The sequence below is a fragment of the Panthera tigris genome, chromosome X (genome assembly GCF_018350195.1).
Source record: "Panthera tigris isolate Pti1 chromosome X, P.tigris_Pti1_mat1.1, whole genome shotgun sequence".
NCBI lineage: Eukaryota > Metazoa > Chordata > Mammalia > Carnivora > Felidae > Panthera > Panthera tigris.
In genome coordinates this window covers 106,586,865-106,614,592 of record NC_056677.1, presented here as the reverse complement: position 1 = coordinate 106,614,592, position 27,728 = coordinate 106,586,865, and the positions used below count along the sequence as shown (strand labels likewise).

Below are 27,728 nucleotides of genomic sequence, written 5' to 3'. Positions count from 1 at the left end.
ACCAGGTGAGAGAGTAAATGACTCAGCAAATAGAGGCCCATTGTTGGGTGTAGGCTCTCAGTGAGGATGGCTCAGACTTGGGGTCTTTGGATGCAAGCATCAGTGGTGGTAACTGTCACAGTTAGCAAACTAGGCCTGGTGGTCATAGGCGGGGGCACTCTGCCTGGTGCCTTTACCCAGCACTCGGCCCTGGAAACTTGGTTCTCTCCTTCCCTTGACTGTGCTCTGCTGAGCAAGGGTGCTGCTTCCAACTTTCCTGGACTACATTTGACAAGTCTCACAGCATGGGGCTCCCTACCGTCTGCTCCTAAAGGCTATCTGACCTTTAGCACAGGAGGCGGTTGGCTGGGCGTGACATGCACGCAAATATGTGAATGTTCACACACGTACCCGCACGCATGCTCACATGCACATTCTCAAGCACATGTGCTCCCTGACCGAGCTTCTGCGAGCCTCACGTCCCTACCCCCCACCTCACCCCCTCCCCTTCCCCTCCCACCACAAAAGCCACAGGTAACAGCAGTCCCCAGCAACACAGAAGACACAATGCAAAACCCAGAGGCAGGCTTCGTTGCCATGCTGTTTTAAGCATCAAGCAGGATGTGAGCCCAGGTGGCTAACGGCAGGGCTGACCAAAGAAAACTCTGCCTCCCTCCCTTCTGCCCTGCCCCCAACAGCGGGCTCAGGGAACTTGGAGGTATGTTCAGGGATTTTCCACGGTGCCAGGGGGCAAAACAGCTGGACTGTCACTGCATTCTGGCCCCACCATGTCCTAGCCAAACAATGTGTGCCCTTGGAGAGGTCCCACCTGTCTGGAGCTCAGTTTTCCTATCTGTAAAATGGGGAAACCAGACTCACACATGTTAAACCAGCCCACACAGGTTAAAGACCATCCAAGGATGCTGGGGGATTTAACAGCATTGTCACCGTGGCTGGATTTTGGAAAGTGAAAAGGGCTACCCATGTGCTGGGAAGTCTGGGATAGTGACTGAGCACTGCTGCTCAGGTTGTTCCCAACTTTGAGTAAGGTCATATTCCAGAATGTTCCCCACATGCCCTCCTACCCGGTGGCCAAAGTCTTATGGCTTAACTCCCTATCCTGTCAAATGGCACGGAACCCACCCAGAGTTTAGAAATGATGGGCTCGCATGTGGGGCAGGCTGGTGTACGTGCCCCTTTTCTGGCTAGCTTTCCTGGTTGCAGTGTGTAACCAGAACACTCAGCCACCTTCTTTTACTCTCTATCTACAGGCACAGCAGGGAACCTGGAGGCCCCCCTGGTTCCTTCAGCCTGTGCACTGCCGCCAAGAGAGCACTGGTGGGCCAGGGATAGGTTGGAGTGGTCAGAGGCAGCTTCAAGGGTGTGGAAAGACCAGCAAGTCAGGAGCCAGTGAGGGCGGGAACAACTCTGGCTATATCCAAAGGGTGGCAATAGGGTAGGGCTCTCCCAGGGCCATGGACCCCCCGGGGGTTAGGGTACTGCCTTATAGTGGTCTTTTGCTGGGGGGGGGGAGGAGGCAGTGATAAGAGGCTCTGCCAAGTTGTAGATAGGTTAGGCCTACTGGGCTTACAGGAGGAAAGGGACTAGCTGGCTCTCTTATCCCAGGGCTAGGGTTGGGAACCCAGGGTGAGGTACACAAGCCCAGACGGGGCCTGCCCGGGGCCAAGAAGCTCTGTGTCTGTGGAACTTCGTCCTGGAGAAGGAGGCTGAGGGCAGTGGTTTTCAGGCAAGGGGCTGGCAAGGGCTCCTGGGGCGTGGGTGGTGCAGGGTGAGGGGAGCTGAGCTAGAGGGTTGGCCAGGGAGTCTGAGCCTCTAGACTCTGCAGCCGAGGATGGCCAGAGAGGAGACTGCCAACAGAGAGGCCAAGGGGGCAGTGTGTGGGGCCTTTGCTGACAGGGGCTCCGTGTGCTGCTGCAGCCACTCGAACTCCTCCAGCAGCTGCCGCTGCTGGAGCTCCGGGCCCACCTTCTCTCGGATGGTCTGGTAATAGTGGTTCAGGTACTGGAGCTGCAAAGGGAAGGAGGGGTTAGGACCTCCCCAGGCCAGGCTGCCAAAAGGTGAGACCTTTTCACCAAAAGGTGAGACCTCGGTGCCATCCAGCCCCCTGCTGTGGTACTGCAGCTGCCCACCTCAGCCCTTATGTACCCCACAGGTCCCTAGCCATCCTCAGGCCACAGGCATTTTCTGGGCCTTTTTAGAGGCAGTTCACCACAGTGGCTGTTTAGTGTCATAGTGACTTTCATGGGGTGGGTGGCAGATGGGAGTGGCTCAGGAATGAAAGTAAGGCAAGCATAATTATCCCCATTTTACAGAAGAAGGGACTGAGGCTTATGCTAGGACTTGAGGTGGCAGAGACTCCCCAGGAGTTCACTACTGGGGGTTGGGTAGGTTGGTCTGACCAAAGAGTTCTAGAAGCTTTGGGGTCTCTGGTGAGTAGGGGATGGATGCCTCAGGATGTGCTTATAAATGCCAACAGCGTGGACCCTCCCAGGTGAGGGGAAGTGGCAGAGGGTCTTGGGGTAGAGGGAGAAGAGGCAAGAGAGGCCCAGGGTTGGGAAGAAATCAGTCAGTGGTTCATGGGCTGAAAGATCAAAGTGCTGAGGATCACTTACCTGCTCAGGAGACAGCAGGCTGACATCAATGAGGTTCCGGTCATAGGGCACCAAGGATACCACTTCAAAGGTCAGGTAGGACCCGGGGTACTGGGATGCCACAGGGAAGGTGGGAAAGCAGGAGAATGAGTGAGGAGAAGGTGGTAGGCTGAAGGGAGGGAGGGAATGCTTCACTCAAGCCATGGGCACAGGGAACTGACACTTGTCAAGCTTGAGATTCAAGATAGGCCTGAACATCCTACAGTCTCCTTGACCCTCCCCAAACCCCAGTCTATCACTTAACACCTCGCCTTTGGTCCTTCCATCTGGATTCCTAAAATTTAGACTTAGGTCTGTATTTCTCAAAGTGTGTGCATCTATAGCACTGAGGGGGCTTGTTAAATATGTAGATTCCAGGGTCCACCCCCACCTCCCCAGACCACTGGAGTGAGAATCTCTAGCACAGGGTTGGGAAACTACATTTAAGTAATTTTAAGATAAGTTATTAGGTTTTTATATCTATCCATGTAATCTATATCTCTATATATTTCTATCTACCTACATCTCTTTGTATCTATCAATGGACCTACCTATAGAGATAAATATAAAGAAGAATAAAGAGTCTATAATTCCCATTTCCCAGAGATCCTTTGCTTGCTTGTGCTTAGAAAGTTCAAACTACAAAAGAATACACAATAAAAATTGAAAGTCTCCTCCCTGCCTGGTTTCCTTCCTGAAAACATTTAAGACATATACAGTACGTAGGTTTATATGTGTGTATGTGTGTATGTATGTATTTTAATCCACACAAAATGGATCCCACCTGCTTTTCTGCACCTGCTCACCACCCTCTTAAAAGGGAACATAGGAGAGCACTGCATATTAGCACAAAGATATCTACCTCAGTCTCTTTTGAGGGCTGCGTAAGGGTCCATAGTATGCAGATGATGATTTATGTAATCAGTGATGGATATTTAATCTGTTTCCACTTCTTTTTCACTATGACCATAGTACAAGTACTACAATCAGCATCAATGTATAAAACAGTTTGGTGACCTTTTGGGACTATATCCAGAAGATACATATTTGGCAGAGGTATTGCTGAGACAAAAGGGATAGGCATTTCAAATAGATGTTTTGATAGATATTGTGAAGCTGTTCTCCAGAAAGATTGTATCAGTTTGTATTTCCTCCAGCAGTGTGAGAGGGCCCGTTTCCTCATACGTTCAACAGTACTGGGTATCACCAAAATCTCTCACTTTGGCCAATCACACAGGTGGAACATGGTATTCTATTGTTGTTTTGATTTGTATTTCTTTAAGAATAAAGATGAGCATCTTTTCACATTTATGGAGCATTTGTGTTGATCTTAGTGAGTTGCCTCTTCATGTCCTTTGCTTTTTTTTCCCCCCTGTTTTCCCTATTTTTGTCTTACTGGTTTGTAAAAAGCTCATGGTGAAAGAAGGAAATGCATCCTTTCTTTGCTATACGTGCTTTGTTTGTCATACATCTTTTGACTTTGTTTATGGTCTTGTTTCCATACAGACAGTTTTAAATTTAATTGATCAATTTCCTTCACGGCTTCCAGGTCTTGCATAGAAAGGCCCACTTTCACCCTGGGATTATAAATGAATTTATATAGATTTTCTTCCAGATCTTTTATGGTTTTACCTTTAAATCTTGAGATCAATTCAGAATTTTATTTAGGTGTAAGAGTAAGGTTCTTCACTTTAATAACCCCCCAAATTAGCCATTTGTCCCCCCTGCCCATTTATAAAATGTCTCTGGTCTTTATTGTTTTGAAATGCCAGCTTTATTATAAATTAAATTCTCACTTTGTTTGTAGAAATTAGAGGACATATTTCTGGACTGACTATTCTGTTTCATTGTTACATCTGTCTCTCTCATCTTTAGTGCCATACTGTTTTAGTTACAGTAGCTTCAGAGTCTGTGCTAATATCTGAAAAGGCTAGTTTCCTTTATTGCTCTCCTTTCTCAGAATTTTCCTATCTACTTAGCTATTTTTGCACGTTTATTTTTACAAATTTTACTATCATTTCGTGAAGTCACAAAAGCATCCAGTTAGCATTGGAATTGTGGTTGTCTTGAATTTATAGATTAATTTAGGGAGAAATGACATCTCCATAATACTGAGGCTCCTTTCCAGAGAGCACCATTTACTTAAATCTTTTTTATGTCCCTCAGTAGAGATTTTCTCCATATAAGTCTTTTTAAGTTTATACATAAGAATTTTATCCTGTTGGCTGCTATTATAGGGAATCTTCATGTCGAACAAACTCCCCTGGCCATTATTATGTGCATTGAGGACCAATGATTTAGGGCAGGGACACAGATTCATTTGGTCTAGAGTGGGACCTGGGCACTGGCATTAAAAACAAAAAGCTCTTCTGATGATGCGGATATTCTATTGTGCAAACAGGTTTGAGAAACTCTGAGTTATGGAATTTTTCTAGAGCCCAGGAAAACTTCAAATGAATTCATGCCTGCCTATTTAATGCCCTTCTCCTTTGACCTTCCTTATACCCCATGCAGCCCAAAGTCACTGCTGTGCCGTTCACAGCTCTAGGCCGCTTCAGCAGCATTTTACCTTGGTCTTTGCTTCTACCACAAGGGCCACATCTTCAAGACGGATCCCGAATTCTCCATCCTGATAGTAACCAGGTTCTAGGAGACACAGAGATGCTTGTGGTATTAAGCAGGAGGAGGACCCAAGCCTGTGTTTCCTGTCCAAATTGAGGAGTGGCTGGAGTGCCCAGCTGTCTGGCTGTCTCTTGGCTCAGGCAGACCCGCCACTGGGTAGATGCTCACTGACCACGCAGAGGCAACCTGCCAGGCCTTGTAGCCAAGCAGAGAAGACTTAAGAGCTCACTTGGATCCTGGAGGCACCCCCATCTCCTTGTGTGCTACTGTCCTGTTTCCCCACCTTTGATTGAGTCTCCAGTGTTTGGATGTACAGTCAGGAACTGACTCCCAAGGGCAAAATGAGGGTATGAGCTGAAGGGATTTAGGATTGGGGTATGACAATCTACTTGGCGCTGGGAGTGGTGGATCCCAGTGGGTCTGTGCCTGGCATGCTCCCTGAAGGCTGGCACTCCCTCAACTATAGTCCTGGGCTAGTCTTGGGCGGGGGAGGGGGTGGAAGAGCTTGAGAGCCATACCGATGGAGGTGAACATGCCCTTAGCCATGGGGAGGTTGTTGTACTGGAATCCCACTGGCCCTGGAAAAGGAGATGTAGGCAGAGCATCAACCCTCTCATACTCTCCAGCTCAGAAACTAGCAGGCTCTGGGGACCAACTGGGGAAACTGGGTTTTCTCCAGCAGCACTTGTCCACCACATCTTTGTCTACCTGGGGCTGGCACAGAGACCACATTGGCTCTGTTTTTTATTACTTTGGCATCTATGCCAGCCAGCCGCTAGGCCTTGACCTGCCACTCCTCTCTCTGAGGCCCTCTCAGATGCCAAGCAGGCAGCAGGAATGGCCAGGTGTCAAGATTTCTCACTTACCCTGTGGAGCATCACCTCCCACCAGCTGGTTAACCCTGGGTGGGTCACTGCATCTCTGTGGGTCTCGGTCATTTCCATAGAACATTTCATGTTCCATAGAACATACCTATGTTCTATCTCCTTCACAAGAAGTGGGGGGGGGGGAGCCCAGGGAAGTGCCGAAGAGACACTTACACTCATGCACACAAAGGAAGTTGCCAATGCCATGGCCTGTCCCGTGACCATAATTGAGCCCAACATCCCATAAGGCTCTGCGGGCAAACACCTCCATCATTCGCCCTGGAAGAGAGATAGCCCCCAGTCAGTCAGCTGGACCCTAACTGTCTGCTTGGCCCCTTCCTGCTCTCTTGTCCCAGAGTCAACTACCAAGATGGTACCTGTGGAGAGTGGCTCCTGAGAGGCAGGTTAGCATGCATTGTTTACAGCACATCCTACATTGTACCTACGTTACCTAGACTGATGACTCTACTATAATTTCTCCCCATCCATCAAGACACCCACTTCCTCTAGGAGTCCTCCCATGACTGCTACAGCCCACAGTAGCCTCCCCTACCCCACTGAGCTGCAGTATTAGATTAGGAGTCAGGAGGCCTGGGTTCAAGGCTTGGCTCTCCCAGTAATCTTCTGTGTGACCTTGGGCAACCTGCTTTCACTCTCTGGGCTGGATTTTTTTCATCTATACAATGGATGGGATGGTGATATAATCCCTGCCACACTAGCCTTCTAGGGTGGCAGTCTGGGTCCAGAGAAATCAGGGCCTGAGGCTCTGGGTCCAGCCTGGTTTCCAAAACCCACCTGATGTATTAGCAGGAAAGACGAGTCTGGACAGATCGATATTTCCGATCAACACACGGGTGTATGCCTCCTGATGGGGAGAGGGAGAGGTAACGTGGTGAGTAAGGGGAGGATCCTGGGAGTTTCCGAGGGGGACCTGTTGAAAGCTGGAGCTTGGTCCATGTGGTTCTCTTTAACTGGTCCACAGGGACGCTTATAGATGGCGGTGGGCTGAGGCCTGACAGTACGGGGTTGGGAGGCAAACCCCCTGGGCTAGAGTCCTGACGTAGCCACTCACAAACTCTGAGACCTTGGGCAAGCTACTTTCACCACACTGTCCCTCAATTTCCTCATTTGTAATGGAATGATCATAGTACCAGCTCATAAGGCTGTTAGGAAGAGTAGGCCCACTTATGCACATGAGGTGCTTCAAACAGTAAATGTTCAAATACAGATCAGCGCCCTTATTACTATTATGATCATCCCTGAGTTTCCTTCAGGCCTCAGGTTTGGGTTGGGGCCTCATAATCTGGCAGGTCAGCCTTGCTCGGTTGGGATGTTTACCTTGCGGGTAAAGGGAGGGAGGTGGGCTGACAGCAACCTCTTCTCCTGTTCACTCCTTGTGGCAATGTGGTAAGTCCTCTCATCACACACGTGCACACGCACGTGGCCACGCAAGCACACAGGTTTGTCATCTTGCGCACGACAGCCCGGGGCATTGGACTCAACCCACTAAACTTGAGCTGTTTGAGGCCTGGCCAGCTCTTGTTTGTTCTGTATTTCCAGCACCACGTTCAAGCCACGGTCGACTTGCTGAAAGCATGAATGTGGCCCCCTGTTCCCTCGCCACCTAGAGCACCCTCCCCTCCGTGTACATAGAGCCTCTTCTCCATGTGGGCCAGCCCTCACTGCTTTCTGAAAACCTTCAGCTCCTTTCCACCTCCGCCTCTGAGACTTCTCGTGCAATTTCTCTCTGCCTGGAATGTTTTTTTCCTCTTTTCTACGGAGCACGGGGCTAGGCACACAGACAGCACTGAATAAATATTTGTTCACTGAGTCACTGAAATGGGATGATGATAAGCTTCAGCTGAGGCCCTGTTGGTGGCCTGAAATATCTCTGGGGAAGTAGCCAGGAGCACTGGGTTTTCTGGTACTAACTTGCTGTGTGACCTTGGGCAAACTACTTAACCTCTCTGGGCCTCAGCTTTAGCCTCCGTAAAATGGAGGGTTCTTGCTGGAGTGATTGCTTGGGTGTCCGTTGGGTAAAGGTGGGTAGGGGTATTCTGGGTCCAATTCTTACCTTTTGAAAAGCAGAGGGTGTGCCCCAGTGGACCGTTCTGGTGATGTCTGTGGTTCCATCCCTGTGGAGAAGGACAGTCAGCATACACAGCTTGGCCATGTGCTTCCCGTGTGTTTCCCATTGGGGTTTGAGTGGTAAGAGTGGGGTGGTGGTGAGGTGGGTTAGGGGTAAAGGAAGAACATAGATGCCATTGTCAATTTCTCATCTTCAGCTTCTGTGCATAAAGGGACTCTGAAAGCTATGAAGTTCAAAATCACTATGTTGTCTGACATTTCTGATCTCCCACATACATACTCCACCCCCATCCCACCTATTCTGGCTATTTTACAAATCTGAGTTTCTTGGGTCAGCCTAGCTTTACAAGCAAATTTTCTACCAGGCTTTCGGGGAGGCAGGAGGAAGGGGACTGTCCCATTTTTACAGGTGGAGAAACCGAGGTTCAGAGAGATCATCATACTCTTACACATTCACATAGTTATTTACCATTTCTAGAACACTTTTGCAGCTCCCTGGGAAGGGTAGCAGAGGGGGCTTCATTATCCTCATTTCCCAGATGAGGCAATTGAGGCCATGAGGCATCCCCCTTTCTGAGCCTCAGTGAAGCCAGGCCTCGAGCAAGCATTGACTCTCTACACAGATCTCTCCTTGTAAATATGGATCTCACACAAGGGTTTGCTCAGAGTCCCAGGAAACTGAAGCCAGAAGCCAAAAAGTCTGACTCCCAACCACAGCAGCAGCTGTTCCCCCAGATGGTCCCTGTGGTCACCACTAGGAAGGGGGAGGGGAGAGAATCCCAGGGCCCTGGGGATTCCTCCTTGGGAGCAGGTCACAGGGCGTGGCAGACTTCTTCAGAAGAGGAGAAGAGGAAGTGAGGTGACCAGTTCCCCGGCCTCACCCTCTCTGAGCATGCCCCAATCCAGCAACGCCCGTCAAATTCACTTCCTCTTTGCACATTGGCCATTTCAAGTACACAGTAGCACAACGCCAGACTATGATGAGCACAATGTGATGAGCGAAGCCTGCTAGGCTGAGCTCTCGGGTTAGCTCCCAGAGCTGCACTAAAAGCAAGCGAAGAGCCTTTGTCACTGGCACATGCACCATTGCCACAGGATAGAGAATGGGAAACTGAAACTACTCCTCGCTCTTCCATCAGTTCAGCATACCCCTTCCTGCCCACCCCTGGCCCCCCGCCAACCCTGCCCAAGCTTTTCTACAATCCACTTGCTTCCTAGATAAGAAGGGAAAAATCTACTGACTCATCTCATCTCAACTCCTGTGTGAATGATTGGTCACAAATTAGGAAAAACTGGGGTTAGTTAGCCTATTCTGCATGGGTGACATGTCTGTGTGTTCAGATTGTGTACTGTACAAAGGTAACACATCTAAAGGGGTACCAGTCACTCCGTGGTTATATACTAATTTCAATGAGAGCACACAGGTGGATGCACAGATTGTGGAGTCTTAGAGGCGGCAGGGGTGGGGGGGGAGAGTGCCCTCCTACATAACCCTACACATGGTCACTCACACATATCTATTCACAGACATACCCAGGCTGATAGGTGTGCCCTGTTTCAGCTGTGCTCTGGGCACCCTCTGAGGGTGCTTCTCTCCTCACCTGCTGCTTGCGGAGGCCTGATCTGGCCGCCACCCCCAACCTGACATGGTCGCTGCATCTGTGCAGGGTGGGGAGAAGGGGCTGAGGGAGGATGCATGCTGCTGGTGTGTGCGTGAGTAGGTGAGAATGTGAGTACAGTGTTTGTGCAGCCAGGCAGGGCTGCTAAGCATGGCTGTTCAGACTGTGTAATAATATGCAGGCTTAAAAAACACTTCACTTGGGGCGCCTGGGTGGCTCAGTCAGTTGAGCATCCAACTTCGGCTCAGGTCATGATCTCACGGTTCATGAGTTCAAGCCCCGCGTCAGGCTCTGTGCTGACAGCTCAGAGCCTGGAGCCTGCTTTGGATTCTGTGTCTCCCTCTCTCTCTGTTCTTCCCCCGCTTGCACTCCATCTCTCTCTCTCAAAAATAAATAAAGATTAAAAAAATTAAAAAAAAAAAACCACTTCACTTGAGCAAGGAGAGATGTTTCTGATTCTCCCAGAGGTGCTGCACGGGCAGCCCCAATGACTTGGCTTCTGTGTTTCCCATCGTGCAAGGATCCCCAAGTATGAACATGGGAACAATGCTCAGGGTCATTCAATCCAGGGCTCTCTTTTTTCATACAAAGGATCCACACCCAGGAAGGGAAAGCTTCGGCCAGCTCTCAGGCAGCCCAGGATGTCTGTGTTGAGATATTCGGGCAGGGCAGGGTGGGGAGTACATACCAGTATTGCCCCCCAGAATCCAGCAGGTACATCTCATCTGAGGATAGCTTGCGGTGCAGCTCCTTGGTCGGACTAGGAAGGGGAGAGCCACTGAGAAGGGAATAGCCTAACCCTACACTGGGCAGGGTGGAGGTCCCGAGTGGAAGCAGAGGAACCCCCTCACCCCTTATTTCCCAAAGGGCCCTGGAAGAGTACTCAGGTGATGCTGCTAATGTACTCAGTACACACCTGCTTGTCCTATACCTCACCAAGCAAGGCCTTGGTCCCTGGGAAGAGAGAGAAGAAGGAACCCAGAATGCAGGAGCCTGGAGAGCCTCAGAGAGCAAACCAGTGCAGTCGTCTCCTTCTACATAAGGGAGAAACAGGCCCACAGAAGCCAAGAGGCTTGCAGGAGGCTGTGCAGTAAAGCTGGGGAGGAGCTCGGCCTGGACCCAGATGCTCAGTCTAGTGCTCTCTTTCTTTCTGTGACCGCTGAGAAGCCAGGGAATATGAAGGGAGAGTCCTCGAGGGTGGGGCTAGAGAGCAAGAGTTGGTAGGGCCAAGGAATTCCTACCCTGCTACTCTCTAGAGGGGAGAAGGGGCTGGGCCAAGGCAGCTGTGGGCTTGGGAGACTTTGGGGGAGGGAATTCTGGGAGAGGCCAGGCTGGCCCATGGAGGACATCTGATCTCTTCCTGCTGTGCCCATGCCAGGCTGAGGCATTCTGGTGGGTTTGGGCCCCCAAATTCTATCAGGCTGGCCTGCAGGTGTTTGTTTTCTATGGAGCCAAACATCTGGTTAGCCCACCTCTGGGCCCTCCTTAGTTGGTTCAGGCTGGGTGAACAGGGCTTTCTCCTCATGTACTCGAGAGCTTTAAGAATTAGCTAATATAAACAACTCGCAGGAAGCCAAGGAAAAACATCCAGCAGCAGCCCCGCCTCCTTTCCAGATCCCTCAGCCCTGTGTGTTCACAAAGTCTCAGCCTTTTGTGGGGAAAACTGCTCAGGCCTTTTAATTCCAAGAAGACTCCCAATCCCTGACTGAGCTCCACTGCCCATCGTAGCCTCCACAGTGCTAAAGGGTCTCAAACCTTAAATGTGGGCCTGGGCCCCAGAGCATTCCTTCCTTCACACCCCCAGCCCCTGCATATACCCCAGGATCCCGTCCCTACAGGGCCCTAGAAAATTCCTTCTCCTGTACCTGTAGTGGGCCAAGGCAGCATTCAGGCCACTAGCAGAGATGGTTTCGAAACTGGGTCCAGAGGAGAACTGTTCCTTTCTGGAAAGTACATGGCAGGAATGGTCAGTGGATGGGCTCAGGGTCTAGGCTGGACCCAGCATATCTAATCAGGGCAAATGAAGGTTATGGCTGCCTCTACCTCAGCCAGACTCCATTTGGCTCTCCCAGCCCCACCTCCTGGTGCCATCTTCCCAGACTCCAGTCTGTCAGTTATAGAGCATTCAAGGTCAGAGAAGGAGGGGTTGTAGACACCAATTTGCCCCCCTCCTCCCCCATTTTACAGATGCGGAAACCAAGGCCCATTGTCCCAAAGTGAGTTTATGGTAAAGTGAGAGTGAAGAAACCTAGTTTCTTGTGTCTGAAAGCTTCCCCAGCCCCACAGCAGCATCCTGCACCTCAAACCTACAGTATGCTTATGGCCTGGGCCATGCGTGCCCTCAGGGAACTTCACTCCCCAACTTGATACTTTCAAGCGGCCCAGGAGCCATACCTGTCCTGAGCCAGCCTCCCCCAGGGAAACAGGGTCTGTGCCTGAAGCAGACACCAGGGGGCACTGATGGGTTGTGGCCCTTCAAGGTGTCCCGCTTCCAGCGATTCCAGGCACTGTCATCCAACCCGCCCTGCCCAACTCCCCGACCCCCCCCCCCCCCGCCGCCAAAACCTGCTACTCCTTGTTCCAGAGAGGTCCCGCAAATACAAAGAGGGTCTTCCCGCTGAAGTAAGGAGACCAGGTGCCCCTCCCTGCCCCCACCCCCACCCTTAAAAATGGTCAAAATATCAGCAGTGGTTCTTCACCCTCGGAACTTGTTGAGCAGCTCTGCCCCCGAGAACTCATCCACCGTGCCTTTGGGCACGTTCTTCTCCAGCCACACCAAGTAGCGGATCACAGCCACGGCGTCCCGCACCTGCAGCGGGCAAGCAGAGGAGAGGGCTGCAGCAGGATCACAGCCAGGGCTCTGGGATCAAGGGGATCAGGCGGCTGCTGGGGAGCTGAGCTTTGAAAACTCGAGGGTTTCACTGACTATTTGATGATCTTAAGGGATTCTTAAAGTTTATATGTGATTACAGTGTGGTTATGTTTTAAAAAGAGTTCTTATCTTTTAGCGACACTTCCTAAGTGTTTTCTTTTAGAGATACTAGGGTGTTAACAGGAGACACTGTATGATAGCTGGGATTTGCTTTAAAACCAGCCAGCAGTGGAGGGTGGGGGCGTAGGCAATGAATCTGGAGTTGTAGACCAAATGCCAGGAGCTGAAGAGGGCTGGAGCAGAGAGGTGGTGCGTGGGGATCATTATGCTGTTTTCTCTACTTTTGTATACGTTTAAAATGATCTATAAGAAAGTTTTGTAAAATGCGGCGTTTCTTCTAATTTGAACAGGAATATCCAAAAGAGCAAGCTATCCTCTTGCCAGGGTGAGGAAATCAGGCCAGCTAACACTTACTTAACACTTGGAATGTGCCAGGCAGTGATCAAAGCAATATATATATATATATATATATATATATATATAGACACATATATATATACACACATATATATAATTATTCAATATAATTACATTTGCATAATTATTAATTATGTTTATATATGCATATAATATGTATACAATTATGTATTTATATACTCCTATATTATATTTACATATATTTATTTATATAAGTATATATTTATATTCATATATATACACATAGTCTATGCATATAAATGTATATATGTACACATATGTATATATGATTATATATTATATTTTATATTACTTGTATATTATAATTAGTATGTTAATTATAAGTTACTTATATATTTTATACATATTATATATTGTATAGCATATATATTTATCTATTTAATCCTCACAACAACCCTATAGTGTAGACTACTGTTATGGTACTCATTTTACAGATGAGGTAACTGAGGCCCAGAGAGCTGAAGCAACTTGCCCAAAGTCACCCAGCTAGGAGGTAGGTAGAGGAGTTGGGATTTGAATTCAGACACTCTAGCTCTAGGGCCCATGCCCTAAACCACTGTACCAGGTCGGGCATGAGGGGATGAAGCCCAGGTAGGTGCCCAGGAGTTTGGTGTCTACTTCTCTGTTTCCTTAAGCTTCTTCAGGCTCCTTTCTGATTCATCAAATCAGGAGTTTCCAAAAGGCTAGTCTTCCTGCGACTTACGTGGCTGGCCCTGAGGAGGGCCTGTTCCTTGCTATTTTTCACCGCCTTGGTCACCATCACTGGGGAGTAGGTGTCTTCTATGAGTTTCTCCTGTCATGGGCAGAGAGGAAGAGGTATGGGGCCATCTCCAGGGCACAGTGGGGTTTGAAAAGTACTGGCAGGAAAGCCCAGCTTTCCTGGGCTAATCAAGCAACGTGGTCAATGGGCTAATCTAGCAATGTGAGTTTCCTGCATGTATCATGTCATAACAGCTACCATTTATTGAGTGCCTGCTGTGTGCCAGGCACCGGGCTTTACATGGACCATCTCCTCTAAATCTCTTCAGATAAAGTCCTCTGAGGTCAGGACTTTTATTTTACAGGTAAGGAAACAGAGGTTCGGACTGGCTAAGTCACTTGTCCAAGGTCATTGCACAGCCAGTTCAGGGCAGAACCAAGACCCAGTCTCAGGTTTGGTGACTTCATAGGCTCTGGTCTACTAGGCTGTTCCCTCTCTAGTCTCCTTGACAACCTCTGAGCTCTCTGTGGACAGACATCTGCTCCCTCTTTTTCCATCCTAGGAAAGGCCTAGAAGGGGATTGACCAACTGCCTGAATGGCCAAGGGGCTGTGGCCCCACTTTAGGTTGAAACTTATCAGGGCTGGAGCAGGGGCAGGCACGATGCCTGGCCTAGGCTGGGGCCTGGCAAACCTACCGTGGGTATCACTTCATAGAGCCCATATGTAGTATAGCTGGTCCCGATCCAGATCTTCACGTTTCCTGAGGCGTAGGCCTGGATGTTGTGACGGACTTGGCTGTAATCTTCGACTTGCACACACATGGAGCCCGTGCAGCTGGAGTTGAGGTACTTCAGGGTCTCAGAGTTTAAGCAACTCCTGTTTACAAATAACCTAGGTGGGGACGGAAGATGAGGAGGGTCCTGAGGGTCTCTAAGGTTGATTCACTTCCTGGAGGTCAGAGGAACTCCAGCAAAGAACCAAGCAAACCATATTTGGAGTAGGTGGGAACAGAGGTCAAGGGGTCAGGAAAAGCCCACTGCAGGCTTCCTAGAGGATCCTGTGGGGGCAGGCAGCAGGTTCCTGGGAAGGCCGTGTACCAGGGCCGTGTAAGTGGTAGAGCAGCAAGGGGTGGGAGTTGGAGGAAGTCCTGGAGAGCAAGCCAAGGAAAAGCCATACCTGATAGAGGAGTCTGTGAGCAGTGTGTAGGAGTAGAAGAAGGGGTTATAAGGGATGTCACTGCCACGAAGGTTGAAGAGCCCTGGGGAAGAGAATTGATGGGGTCTCTTTGAGGCTGGTCTGCCCAAGGCAAGGACTTGCACACCTTTGCCTCACCATTTGCTTTGGGCCCCAAAGAGTCCCGGCAGTGTGCCTGAACATTTGCCTCTGAAAGTTTCTCAGTTTGGTGGGGAGGGGGGCTTTGAGGTGCTGATAAGAGCAATGGACCCCCCTTTCTCCCAGAAAAATGAAGATGCCCCGCCAGCAACCAGCACAGTTCCAGTGGGTTCCCAGAATATCTGAAGCCCAGAGCCAGGGTCAGGTAAGAAGCCCTATGCCACACTGGGACAGAATAGGGCTCCACCAGGTGCGAAAGCTAGGAGTCTGAATGCTTTTGGGTTGCTGGCCAGGCTGATGGCAGGTGTTAGCTGGGCCCCTTTCCCTTCATGGGACAGCCTTTGCTGTTGTGCTCAGCCCCTTCCTCTGATGGCCTGTGGGCTGCCTACAGCGTGCTCTGGGCTTCCTGGTTTTCTTATTAAGCAGACATGATCTCCTGCCCCCTAGCCTTCTTAGTTCCCACAGACCATGGCCATGGAGCTCTCAGAACCCGTGGTGATAGGGTGACTGGGGGAGGAGTTCTGGGTTGCAGGTCCAAGAGGCTTGGGGTTTGGGGGGACCGAGGCGCCCACCCATGTCCATGAGTCCACACTCACAGGCCGTCTCATCAAGCGCTGACAGAAGGACAGCAGTTGGTGCCTTGGGATGCTTTTGCATCTGGCTGCGGATGTCAGATACTTTCTTCTGCCAGGTGTTCCCTTGAAGCAAAGGAGCCAAAGAAAGCATAAGCAACATACTTTCCCTTTGGCACTCTGTTCCTGAGAGGGCTCCCTCAGGGCAATGGCTTTCTGTTTCTTTCTTTTTAAAAAATTTTTGTAATATTTATTTATTTTTGAGAGAGAGGGAGCACGTGGCAGCGCAGCAGAGGGGTAGAAGGAGAGGGACACAGAGGATCCAAAGCAGGCTCTGCACTGACAGCAGAGAGTTCAATGTGGGGTTCAAACTCACGAACCGTGAGATCATGACCTGAGGTGAAGTCAGATATTTAACCAACTAAGCCACCCAGGCACCCCTTCCCATTTCTTTAAAAGCAATAGAACACTGTCTTCATACAAACTCTCACTTCTGTAATTATTAAGGACATGGACTCTCTGGGCTGACTGGGTTCAAGTTCTGGCCCTGCCATTACTAGTTGTGTGATCTTGGACAAATCACTTAACGCTTCTGTGTCTTATTTTGCATATTTGTAAAATGAGGATGGATTATCATAGCAGTATTGACATCAATAGGGTTATTTTGGGCATCAAATGAATTAATATTTGTAATGCACATAGAATGGTGTCTTGATGTATAGTAAGTCTGGTGTAACCTTCTGATCCATAAATAAGCATGCAGAACAGAGATCAAGAGAGCAGCCTTGGCTGAAGGGCAAAGGGACAAGGCTGGGTCATGATCGAGCCTCTACTCTGAAGTAACCTGGTGCCTAATAAGACACGGGTCCTTGAACATTGTTTTAATTCTTATCTGACCCATTTACAGATAAGGATGTTGAGTCTTCAGGGAGGTAAAGTGACTTGTCTAAGATTTCGTAGGTAGCAAGGGGTGGAGGGGTGGAGCAGAGATTTCAACCCAGGTCTTTTTGACTACATGGCCCACCCTCCTAATCTATATGGACACTGGACTATCTTGCTAACACTGTCAGTCCCCAGACTTGTCCTTAAACTCTGTGCCACAGAGCTGTCCTTTCTAGGATGCTTGTGTCCTGGTTCTAAGACTTTAGTTTTCATCTTTTATCCCTAGTCTCTGTAATGCACATGAAGGGTCTGTTCTGAGGCACAGCTCATATTTTGCTGACAGAAGGTCATAAACATTAAGGGTCCTAGCTGGGCTCAGAGATTAACATAAGCAACTTAATGCCATTTAAAAAAACTTTATGCAAACAGGCAAAACTATCCAACAAGAACCAAAGCTTTGGGTATGACACTCTTTAATGACTGTTTTATTTTATTGTGGTAAAATACACATACCAAAAAAATGTATCATTTTAACCATTTTAAAGTGCACAATTCAGTGGCTTTAAGAACATTCATAAGATTATGCAACCACCACTGTCTAATTCCAGAACTAATTCCAGAACATTTTTATCATCCTGAAAGAAAACCCTGTAGTCATTAGGCAGTCATTCCCTATTCTCTTCTCCCCTCAGCTCCTGGAAAACATTAATCAGCTTTCTGCCTCTATGGATTTGGCTATATTGGATATTTCATACAAATGGAACCATACACTATGGGGCCTACTCTGGCTCCTTTCCCTTAGAATTATCTTGTCCAGGTTCATGAATGTGATACATTTTTGTGACAACAAATGCAGGCAACTTTAAATTGTCTGATGCATACAGGTATCTTGGAATAATTAACTTTTCCCGTTCTTTTCCTTTGCCCCCTTTAAAGCTTATCAGTTGCTGGAGAGAAAGTCTCTCTTGTCTCTGTAAGCTTAGTGACTCAAGAACTCTGTTCTTGGGCTGCCAGGCCCAGTTCTGGCTCTGGATGGCTTTTCCTTGAAGACGAGCAGCCTACGAAGCCTCAGCATCCTGTCACTTGTGGGAAGTGACTTTAAAACCCATGTGAACTCTCCCTCAGTCCCTTGGAAGGGTTCCCTCTTTTATCCCCTCCCCTTCCAGACATAACTGCTCTCTTCTTTATCTGAATGGAATGAGTATTATTTATGATGGTACAGTCCTGGATAGCAAGTTTCTTTAAAAGCTTTTGTGAGATGCAGAATGATTCTGCAAATTATACCAGAACAGATAAAGAAAATTGGGCAGTTTTAGCTTGTTTCATCATCCTTGCTATTTTGCAATTTTCCTCCTGCTCTTTTGACTCCTTTTCAAGCAAGAAATGTGCACGGACCTGTGTGTGGAAAGGGGCCTCTCAGATTGCCCAATATTGCTAGGAATCCAAGTCCATTGGCTTGTTCAGAATTCCTGGGGAGGTAGGGGGTGGTGGTGTCCAAGACAGTGATTCATAATCAATAGCCTGGTCATGGTCAGGATTTTAGTTGCTACTTAACAAAATCTAGAGCATGCTGTTCTTTTATGATGTATTTAGATGGTATCAATGAGGTCAAGATGAAAACTATTGATGTTAGGATTTGGGGGATCAGTCAACTTTCCTTTGTGGTCCGGCCAAAACTTGAACCTTAAGTTGTATCATGGATTGACCCTGAACTTAGTTACATACTTCCTTTGTTAGCCCGGCCCACCTGACCCCAGACATCTTATTACAGGAGGGCCAGAAGTCAAGGTTTGAATGAATCAATATAAACCAGTCTCCACTACCGCACAAGCAACTCATATCATGTTTTTTTCTCTCTTCAAAGGGGTGGGGTTCTTTTTTTCCCCATCTTGCTCTGATTCCCTTGTTTCCTCACTTGCTGTTCTGTCTTCAAATCCCCTTCCTGCTCCCTCTGTCTTCAAGTCCTAACACTATTTATTCCAGTGTTTTCTAAATATGGTCTGAGGACCTTTTGATTCAGATTCTTTCAGATGACATCTGTTTTTTAAATAATCATCCCAGGCAATTCAGGTGCACACAAAGGTTCAAGAACCATTGCTCTGGTAATTCCTAGGACAAAATTTTCACCCAAAGGAGCAGCAGTGGGGACCTGTGTTGCTTCAAGTTGGGAAGGAGAAGGGGCTTAGAGAATCACCTGTGAATGCCTCCTGCAGGACATAAATGGGCTGGCTCGGAACCAGAGGCTTCTCTGACCCCCATGCCTGGTCCACAAGGTTGGGTGTGATGGACACCAGTTTTATGTTAGAGTTCATGAGGGCCATGTTATAACTCTCCCAGGAACCTGCAGAGACAGGAAGCAGTCACTTGTCCCCTGCCTGTTAGCACCTCAGGGAAAACTGTGACTCAGGCAGTTAGTCCTTATCTGCTCTGCCCCCTACTCCACTGCTGAAGCCCAGCTGCTCAGAGCAGGTCCAAGCAGTCTGGTTCTCTTGGAGCATGTCCTCTCAGCCTCCTTGTTCTGCTTTCAAAGCCTAATTGCCCTGGGCCCACCCCAACCCTGCTCACAGCCAACTGGCTAGGTTTATCTTTTTAAGCACCAATGGCTATGGGGCCCTCTTCTCAGTACTTTCCATCGTAACTGAGCTTCAGTGCCACAGTCCAAAGAATGGTGATGCTCACACCATTGGAAAGGCTGGCAAAGAAGCCAGTTCTGAAGGGGGAACCTTTTGGTACATATTTGTGAAGACCCCACCCTTGGCCAGCTGGCTGGGGTCCCAGAGCTCAGGGACCTATGATCCTGGGGGGAGGGGAATATGCTTCTTTGCGCAGAAGCTCACTGAACTTCTTTGACCCTTCCAAGCTGCCTTTCAGAAGAGTGCTCCCAAGTGATTCTAGTGCCATAATTGGTACAGCTCCAGAGCACAGAGGATGGCTCTGGGTTCTAGAACATCCTGGCCTATTTGTCTGCTAGATATATATTATGTCTGTTAGATCTTAATGACTCCCTGGATCTTCTAGGTTGGGTCTCTGTACTCATGACTTAAAAAAAAATCTGCATTCATTCTTTTAAATATATTTACATTACACAGTCCATGAGTAAATCTTTGTTGCAAAATATTCTGCAACTATAACTTGAGACACTCTGTCTTTAGAGTCATCCTATTCCTCCTTCTACGAAGGTATGCGTCTTTACATCCCAGAGGGGCTGAGTCACCCTTGTTGCTGTGGACAAATGCAGGAATGAGGGAAAAACATACCAATGGAGAAGAGAAAGGGGTCGAAACCCACACGCTTTCCAGCAGGAACCTCAGTGAGGAGCCAGATGACTATGGAAGCTGTATCAACTAAGAGGAAGACAGGAAAGAATGGAAAGTCACCTCCAGGGACAGTCTCAGGCTCTCCAGTCAGGCTTCTGTCTGTGACAATCCTGCCAGGTCTGTCCTCCTTGATGTCAGCTTCAAAGGTGAGGGATGGCTTCAGATTTCCCAAGTTTCCCATAGAGGCCTTTCATGCATCCTCTTACCTGTACTTTCTTGAACCTAGTCTAGATTTCAGAGCTTGGGGGACAAATCCATGTGACCTTTTTACCTTCTTTATGTAGTTCCCAGTTGCAGTCCATCTGCCGCTCAGCCTGGGTCCAGTAGCGACTGTCGGTCCAGAGACCTGCTTTCCCCATGGTCACCACTGCAGTTCCTGAGGCAGAACAGAGAAATTTGGAGTTGAGGGTGAAGGTGAGGATGGTGGCCTTAGTTAGTGCATGGGCAATATGGTACTGGCTCCGAGAATGTCACAAGGGGTCTCCGGAAAGAACTTCCCTCCTCCATTACAAGGAAGTGAGGCAGGAGACATTAAGGAGAGCATCAGGGGAAGCCAGCTTGGGTCAGGCATCTCTGCTCTGTGTTGAGAGCCTCACCTAAGGAGGGACAAGTGGTGTCTGCTTCTGGCCTTCCAAAAGAGTCAATGCTGCATGTAGGTGCTCTCAGGAAAGATGGTGTGGTAGTTAGTATCAAGACTCAGTGGCTGATAGGGACACTAAGCCAGGGGCTTAGCTGAGGACAGGCAGAGAAGCCAAACCCAGTATCTTTGGCAAAGATGAGTAAGGCAAGGAAGCTTGAAGCTTAGGGGAGGAATGTTTAAGGATCAGCAAGGGAAGCGTGGATTTCATTCAGGGGGCCAGGATCAGAGTGGGGGGCCCCTTCAGAAACTGGGATCCCATAAAGTGCTTTTTTGTTTGCGACTCATTTGGCCATGTGAGGTGATGTTCCAGAAGGACCCACTAAGTAAAACTGTCCCCAGGTGAGCCATGTATGAAGGGAATCAGCGGGCCCCTAGTGGCTAGATGTGGAAGTGGCAGCTGTCCTGCCTTCTGCCTCATGAGAAGTGCGACTGGTGGGTTATGAGATGTATACCCTGGCGACCCTTTTCTGAAAGGTAGAGGGGAGACAGGACCACTGAACATTAGGTCTTGGGGTCCTGGCTTCTGAGAACTGGCCATATTAGAGCGTCTGTGACTACCTCTGGGTCTACCAACAGAAGCAATAAGGGCAGGGTAATGGCTGTCACCTGCGGACCCTGTGAAGCCTGTCATCCACGCACGCCTCTTGTCACGTGTGCCGATGTACTCACTCTAGGAAATCAACAACACCATTGTTAGCCTTCTTCATGGAGTCAGACCCCATGGAACGCCCCCAACCACATCCCAGTTCTTTCTGTCTGGTCAGATTCAACAAGTCCTACAAGCCCAGGCACACTGGGCACCTCTTCCGGGAAGTCCTCTGTCACTCCCCCAGATCTCAAGATCTTCCCTTCCTTTGGACAACTGTGTCTCTTGGAATCTCAATCCCATAGTCCAGAACTGGCCTGTTCTTGTCTCCCTGGTCAGAATGAAAATTCTGTGCTGTCTGGGATCGTGTCTTTTGGTTTTTCTGGTTTCTCCCCTCTAGCTGTCGCCACACCCTTCCCTGTCTAGTATGGTACACTGAGTACACCATAAATAACTTCTTCAGAGGGCTTTAAACATAATTGTCTTTTGGTCATCATAATCCTTTGAGACAGATCTCATTATTTCCATTTTTCAGAAGAGGAAACTGAGGCTCAGAGAAGTTGAGATACTTACCCAAGATGGGAAAACCAGTTCAAGCAATCTTATTAACACTGAAAATGCCTTCTCTTCCAAACAGGCTAGTGCTCAAAAGGTGGATGGGATGGAGGCAGAGCCGGTGGTGGGGAAAGGGTGGGATGGGTTGGCAGGGGTGCTGCTTTGGGAAAAGCAGTTCTTGTTCAGACCATCTTCTTTCCTGTCTGCTCCCCTCCCCCAGCCTACACCCCAAACTCAAGTAGTCCGGGACTCTGGATCATTCCAATGCTCCATCCATCAGGTTATGGAAAAGGCTGGGCTGGAAGGGAACTTAGAATTCTTCCGGTCTGATTCCTAGCCCACGCTCTAACCTCCTAGGGCTGGAGTGCCCTAGACATTCATTCTGGATCTGCCATCTAGGAACTGATCAAAATTGATTCTGAACTTGTTTATAGTCTCATTGCCTGGAGGCAAGGAGATTTGGTGATGGCTTCTCTCCTATGTAAAGGAATAGACTCTCTCAGCTGCCCTAAAACTCACATGTCCAAGCCTTGTACTTCCTTCCCTTGCCTTTTGAATCCTTTCTCTGCCTTCATCTTCTGAACCTTAGCAGCCTCTCACTTGTACCCTGTTCTCATTGGTGGTTGACCCAGGATAGCAGAGGGCACGGGTGGGGGATGAGCTGTCCCTTACCATGTGGGCATCCGTTTCAGGGATGATGTAGGCAAAAAGATTCTGGATGTGCATCTGCTGGCGGAGGGCTGTGAGCTGTGCTGTGGTATTGACCACAGTAACTGGAAGGTACTGACATGTGACAGGAAGACACCAAGACACACATAGAGACACACATTGCTTAGAGAAAATTATGCTTGAGCCCCAGCATCCAGAGGAGTCACCAGGTGCCCCCCCCCCGCCCCGCCTTAGGCAGGTACTGGGTGTGGCCAGGCTGGACCTGCCTGCAGAGGAAAGGGGTGGCAGCTGACATTACGGGTGAGTCTAGAATAAGATGCCTGGGCTGAGAGGAGATGTAGGTGTTGAAGAACTTGGAGAGAAACTCCTTGTGACAATAATGGGATCTGAGTCTCAGATGGGGGCATGGGTGCAGGGATCTGAGCCCTGGCACTGGGCCAGGCTAGAAGGACAGTCTTTCTTTGGATACCTTGGCAGCAGAATTGCAAATTTAGCAAATAAAAATACAGGATGCCCATCCAGTTACATGTGAAATTCAGATAAGAAACGTATAATGTTTCAGTATAAGTATGTCCCACACACTATTTGGGGCATACTTATACTAAGACATTATTCATTATTTGAAATTAATTCAGATGTAACTGGGCATCCTGTATTTCACCAGGCAACCCTACCTTGGGGACTTTTTCAAGTTTCCACCTACTAGTCCCAAATGGCAGAGGAGAGTGAATGAGTACCCCCAGAAGTTTGGGATATTGTCCAGAAAGATCCCCTCTAAGCCATTTCTTTAAAAGCTGTTTTATCTTTAAAACAGTGTGGTAGGGGCGCCTGGGTGGCTTAGTCCACTAAACAGCTGACTCTTGATTTCGGCCCAGGTTTGTGAGATCCAGCCCTGCATCGGGCTCTGTGCTGACAGTGCAGAGCCTGCTTGGGATTCTCTCTCTCTCCCTCTCTCTTTGTCCCTCCCCTGCATGGGTGTGTGCTTGCTCTCTCTCTCTCACTCTTGAAATAAATAAACTTAAAAAATAAAATAAAAAGTGTGGGTTTTTTGTTTTGTTTGCCTTCTACTTAATGATATATCCATGTCTGTTTTAATATAAAAGTAACATGGTTTTCCCACCCACCTGACTTCCCCAGTGGTCTCATAAACTTGACATTGCAAGCAGATGTACCCCATTGGCCCTGATGCTTAGTGAACTGTTGGCAGGCCACCAGCTTTCGCCTGTGCCTCCCCCTGCCTGAAGAAGCTCTTTTGCCCTACTCTTGTGGAAAGAATCTTCTGGTCTCCAGCTAGGAAGCTAAGACCTTTCAGCTCCAATATGCTATGCCTTCTCCTGTAGTCACACCCTAGGCCTCCCTCTTGCCCTTCCATTGTCCTTTCTAGCTCTGTCTTCATCCCTCCTCCCTTCTGTGCCTCCCTTTGCACTGTAACTTTAGAATTTTTGTTTTCTTTCCTCCCATCCTCCTCCTTGCCTCTGCCCAGCGTCAGCCAAGGCTAGCTAAAGCCCCTCACCCTCCTTGCTGCCCCTCCTCCTTCCCTCTAGTGGGGCTGCCCAAACCCAGACGGAAGTAGATAACTTGATGTGGGAATGGATGGGAGGGAAGGATGGGGTGTGCCTGTCAGACACCTGAGAATGTGCTGCCCGACCTGAGGGATATTAATCAGAAACTGTGGCCCCAGAGTCCGGAAGTCAGGAGAAAGGTGGGTAGAGGCAAAGGCTAGCAACTGAGCCAATGGGGGATGGGGAGAAGATGGGAGCTGTGGGGCGGGGCTGAGGCGGGGCCTTACCGGAGGGCTGATTAAACAGTTTCTCACGTCCTCTGCCGTCAGGTCCACTGATTTTGGGTGGCCCCAGGCACCCAAAGCTAGAAACCAGGAGAAAAATCCAGGGTCACTTGGAGACCAGTTAGCTCCTAGAGAGCACAGGGACATGTTTCCCCAATCCTGCTCCCTGTCCCCACTGGGCCTCCATCCTTTGAAAAAGCAATGCTGTCCAACTCTACCTTAGGATAAAAATAATCACATTTCATAGGAAATTAGGCTGAATTGAATGCACCCTGGGTCATAATCAAAGAAACCTGTTTCATTGACAAGTGATTGCCACTTTTGCATGGGGTTTAGTGCTCATTAAATCAACTTTTCCCTTCTAATCTAATTGGGACTTTTCAGGGTTTACCAAACTAGAAAAGTTGTATGTAAATTAAAATTTTGTAATCAAATTTTCTTTGAAATTCTCTAGAGGATCTCGTTAAATAATCAACCCACCTTCATTTTACCCTTCTATACATTTAGTTATATATATATTGGGTTTCCTTAGCATTCTTTTTTAAATGTTTATTTATTTTGAGAGAGAGAGAGAGAGAGAGTGAAAGCACCCGCACATTTGTGCACATGAGCAGGGGGCGGGGCAGAGAGAAAGAGGAAGAGAGAGAATCCCAAGCAGAGTCTGTGCTCAGTCCAGAGCCTAACTCGGGGCTCAATTGTACTACTTCGAGATCATGACCTGAGCTGGTATCAAGAGTCAGATGTTTCAATGACTGAGCTACCCAGGTGCCCCTATATTGAGTTTACTTAAATTCAAGGCCTATTTGTACCATTTCTTACAACCCAAATATCTGGCTCTCGTTTCAGGCTCATTTTTTTGAGAGAGAAAGAGAGAGAGAGATGGGAAGGGGGGAGAGGGAGAGGGAGAGAAAGAATCTTTTTTTTTTTCAGTGAAAGAGAGAGAGAGAGTGCTTGAGTGGGGGAGAAGGGCAGAGGGAGAGAGAGAAAATCCCAAGCTCAGTAATTTATAGTATCTCATTATATACTTGCAATAAGCTTGTGAGGTGGATATTACTGTCTATTTTCTATAGATGATGAAGCTCAGGCCCAAATAGGTTTGGTAACTTGCCCAAGTTTTGCCACAGTGAGTCAGTGGTAGAGCAGGGATTTGAACTGGGGTCATCTGAGTACAAAAAGTAAACCATAGGAAGGGTGGTGCCACAGAAAGGACAGAGTATATGGAGACTTAGTTTCCAATTTGGGTCCCAAATTTGGTGTGACCCAAGGAGTCACCCAGTATTGACTGAGCAAACATTTCCTAAGTACCTACTCAATGCCAGACATTGGGCTAAGTCCCACAGGCTCTGGGTCGTCTAGCCCTGAGAGTCCAATGGCCTCTGATAGTCCTTCCCTCCAGCCCCCACTTTTAGGATGGGTCTCTCCAGAGGGTAATGAGGGCCTGGGTGCGGGGAGACACTATACTTTTACCTTCTGAGCGGCTTGAGTTACAGATAGGAGCGTGGCTGGCATCTAACACTATAAATGTCCTGCATGGCTATGTTGGTCTCATAAACTCAAGGGGAAGGTGCAACCCATATTGTTGATCTAAGAAAATGAACCCCCATTTCTGTAGGGAATATTTGGCAAAATGGTGATGCTAGGATGCTAACATAAGAAGCAAGACTCAGCCAGACTATGTCTGTCTCAACACCCAGATTGTTGTTCTCTAAGGCCAAAGCTGTGGCTCCCAAGGTCAGGCTTGTGTTCCCTGACACAGGGCCTAACATTGGGGAGGTGCTCAGGAAGTGGGTGCCAACTGAATGAGCGGGGTCCTGCTGATAGAGAGCAAAGGCAACGAGGCCTCCCTAAGGCTGGGGGTGGAATGGGTGTGGAGGACATTGAGCTGGGCATCTAGTTGTAACCAAAGAGGACAAACAGGGCACCATGGGAGTGACAAAGACCAAACTTTAGTTATGCTCTTCAGAGCCTCTTCTTCACTAGAATTTGACTTTTGCTTTCCATGTCCATCTGGTCCTTGGTGGGCCTGTGTCACCCAGTCCTCAATAAGAATCTTGCTAAGTCAATTTAGAGATTGAATATCTGATCACCTTTGCTATCTGATCAAATTCCTCAGCCTTCACCCTTGATATCTGTTCACCCTGGCCTGCGTTCAGTAAGAATCCTATGAAGCTGGCTTAGCAAGAACTCCCCTACCCTTGATGTCTCCTCTTAGTAATTTTCCATCCACTGCCCCCTCACTCTGTTCATTGGCTGTTAAGTCCTCAGCCATCTTTGCTGTATTCAGAGTTGAGCCTGATCTTCCTCCCCTATTGCAATAATTTTGAATGAAGTCTCCCATACTCTTTTAACAAGTGCCAGAATCATCTTTTCTTTAACAGGTGGAAATGGAAAGGTGTCAATCCAGACTTGACCTGACTCTCTAGGGCCCTGAAGACTGGCTCTGGGGTTCTTCTTTCTCATGACAGCGAGGAGGACCAAGAGAGAAAGAGATAACCTCGTCCCAGCCCTCACTCCAACCCTTTCTGAACCCAGAGGGGAGAGGCCAGAGCTGCTCTCCAGCTGGATCTGCCCTCCCAGCATGGGAGGGAAGGACCAGGATGCACATACCACAGAGGACGACAAGCCAGGGGCAGCAGCCCCAGTGAGCTTGGGCCATGGGGTCTCCAGATGCCGGTGCTGGGTGGATGGAGGGATGGGGGGGCTGGAAAAGGCAGGGCTGTTTCCCTGGCCTCTTCCTCCAGGCCTTCCGAGGACAGGAGCAGCCAGGGGTGGGGGCTGGCGATGGGGAGGAGGCGTCCAGCTGGTGGATGGTGAGTTCCCCTCTGGTCTTTTGTATCTGAGGGCTCCGGACTCGGACTGGACTCCGGAGACCGGAGTCGGGAATCCGGGTGGGTGGGGAAGCTTCAACTCTCCAAGCCCGCCCCGTGCAGAGTCCAAAGATCTCTGGGCAGAGGAGCCGCAGCTGGTCTCAATCAGCCTGCTCTTCCCCGCCCCCCACTTCAGCAGCACGTCTCAGTCATTCCTGAATTCTGTCCCCCTCCTTCCAGCAAGCTGTTTCCCATTAGCTCCCCCACCCCAGGCTCTGGATACAGCCCCACTTTTGCTCCCAGATGAATGTTTATCTTTCCTCCTCCTCTGAGCTGGCTTGTCTCAGAAAAAGCCAGTGTCCTCACTCCCTAGTGTTTGGGAAGCCCTGCTGCACCCCTCAGGGAAGGGGGAAGTTCGTAACAGCAGGAGAGCTACTTTCTTCAGCTGGGGTGAGTCCCCTCAGTAGAGCCCACTCTGTAAAAGTGCTGCCAGTCATTGGCAGAGAGGAAGACTGCCTTTCTCTTGGGATGTCTGGGATGGCAGGGTTCCATTCGGCTCTTTGAGCCACATATCTGAGAGAGAATGAAGACCGCATTTGGACGGGCCAGGAGATGCCACTGAAGAGGGAAAAAGACTCAAAAAGGGGAGTTTGGGGGTCCCCAGAAGACAAATTTAGTGAACTGGA

General features: G+C 48.9%; 1 protein-coding gene across 1 annotated transcript; it reads right to left on the bottom strand.

The window, feature by feature from the left end:
- Nucleotides 1-533: 533 nt before the first annotated feature.
- Nucleotides 534-27,261, bottom strand: XPNPEP2 (X-prolyl aminopeptidase 2). The gene is made up of 21 exons (XM_007085437.2): nucleotides 26,843-27,261; nucleotides 24,239-24,315; nucleotides 22,453-22,563; nucleotides 21,246-21,309; nucleotides 20,271-20,375; nucleotides 19,940-20,026; nucleotides 18,877-19,023; nucleotides 15,825-15,926; nucleotides 15,073-15,154; nucleotides 14,592-14,787; nucleotides 13,899-13,988; nucleotides 12,525-12,634; nucleotides 11,691-11,768; nucleotides 10,514-10,585; nucleotides 8,193-8,253; nucleotides 6,914-6,983; nucleotides 6,293-6,397; nucleotides 5,771-5,830; nucleotides 5,200-5,276; nucleotides 2,613-2,702; nucleotides 534-2,007 (listed from the first exon to the last, which is right to left on the bottom strand). The coding sequence occupies exons 1-21, from the start codon at nucleotides 26,889-26,891 to the stop codon at nucleotides 1,813-1,815; spliced, it is 2,028 nt and encodes a 675-aa protein (XP_007085499.2). The 5' UTR covers nucleotides 26,892-27,261; the 3' UTR covers nucleotides 534-1,812.
- Nucleotides 27,262-27,728: the final 467 nt, after the last annotated feature.

Excerpts from the sequence above, each read along its gene's own strand:
- XPNPEP2 (XM_007085437.2), bottom strand. The coding sequence starts at position 26,891 with ATGGCCCAAGCTCACTGGGGCTGCTGCCCCTGGCTTGTCGTCCTCTGT. Across the intron at positions 14,788-15,072 it reads CTCACAGACTCCTCTATCAG|GTTATTTGTAAACAGGAGTT; the intron begins GTATGGCTTTTC and ends GTCCCCACCTAG. Across the intron at positions 8,254-10,513 it reads GATTCTGGGGGGCAATACTG|GGATGGAACCACAGACATCA; the intron begins GTATGTACTCCC and ends CCTTCTCCACAG.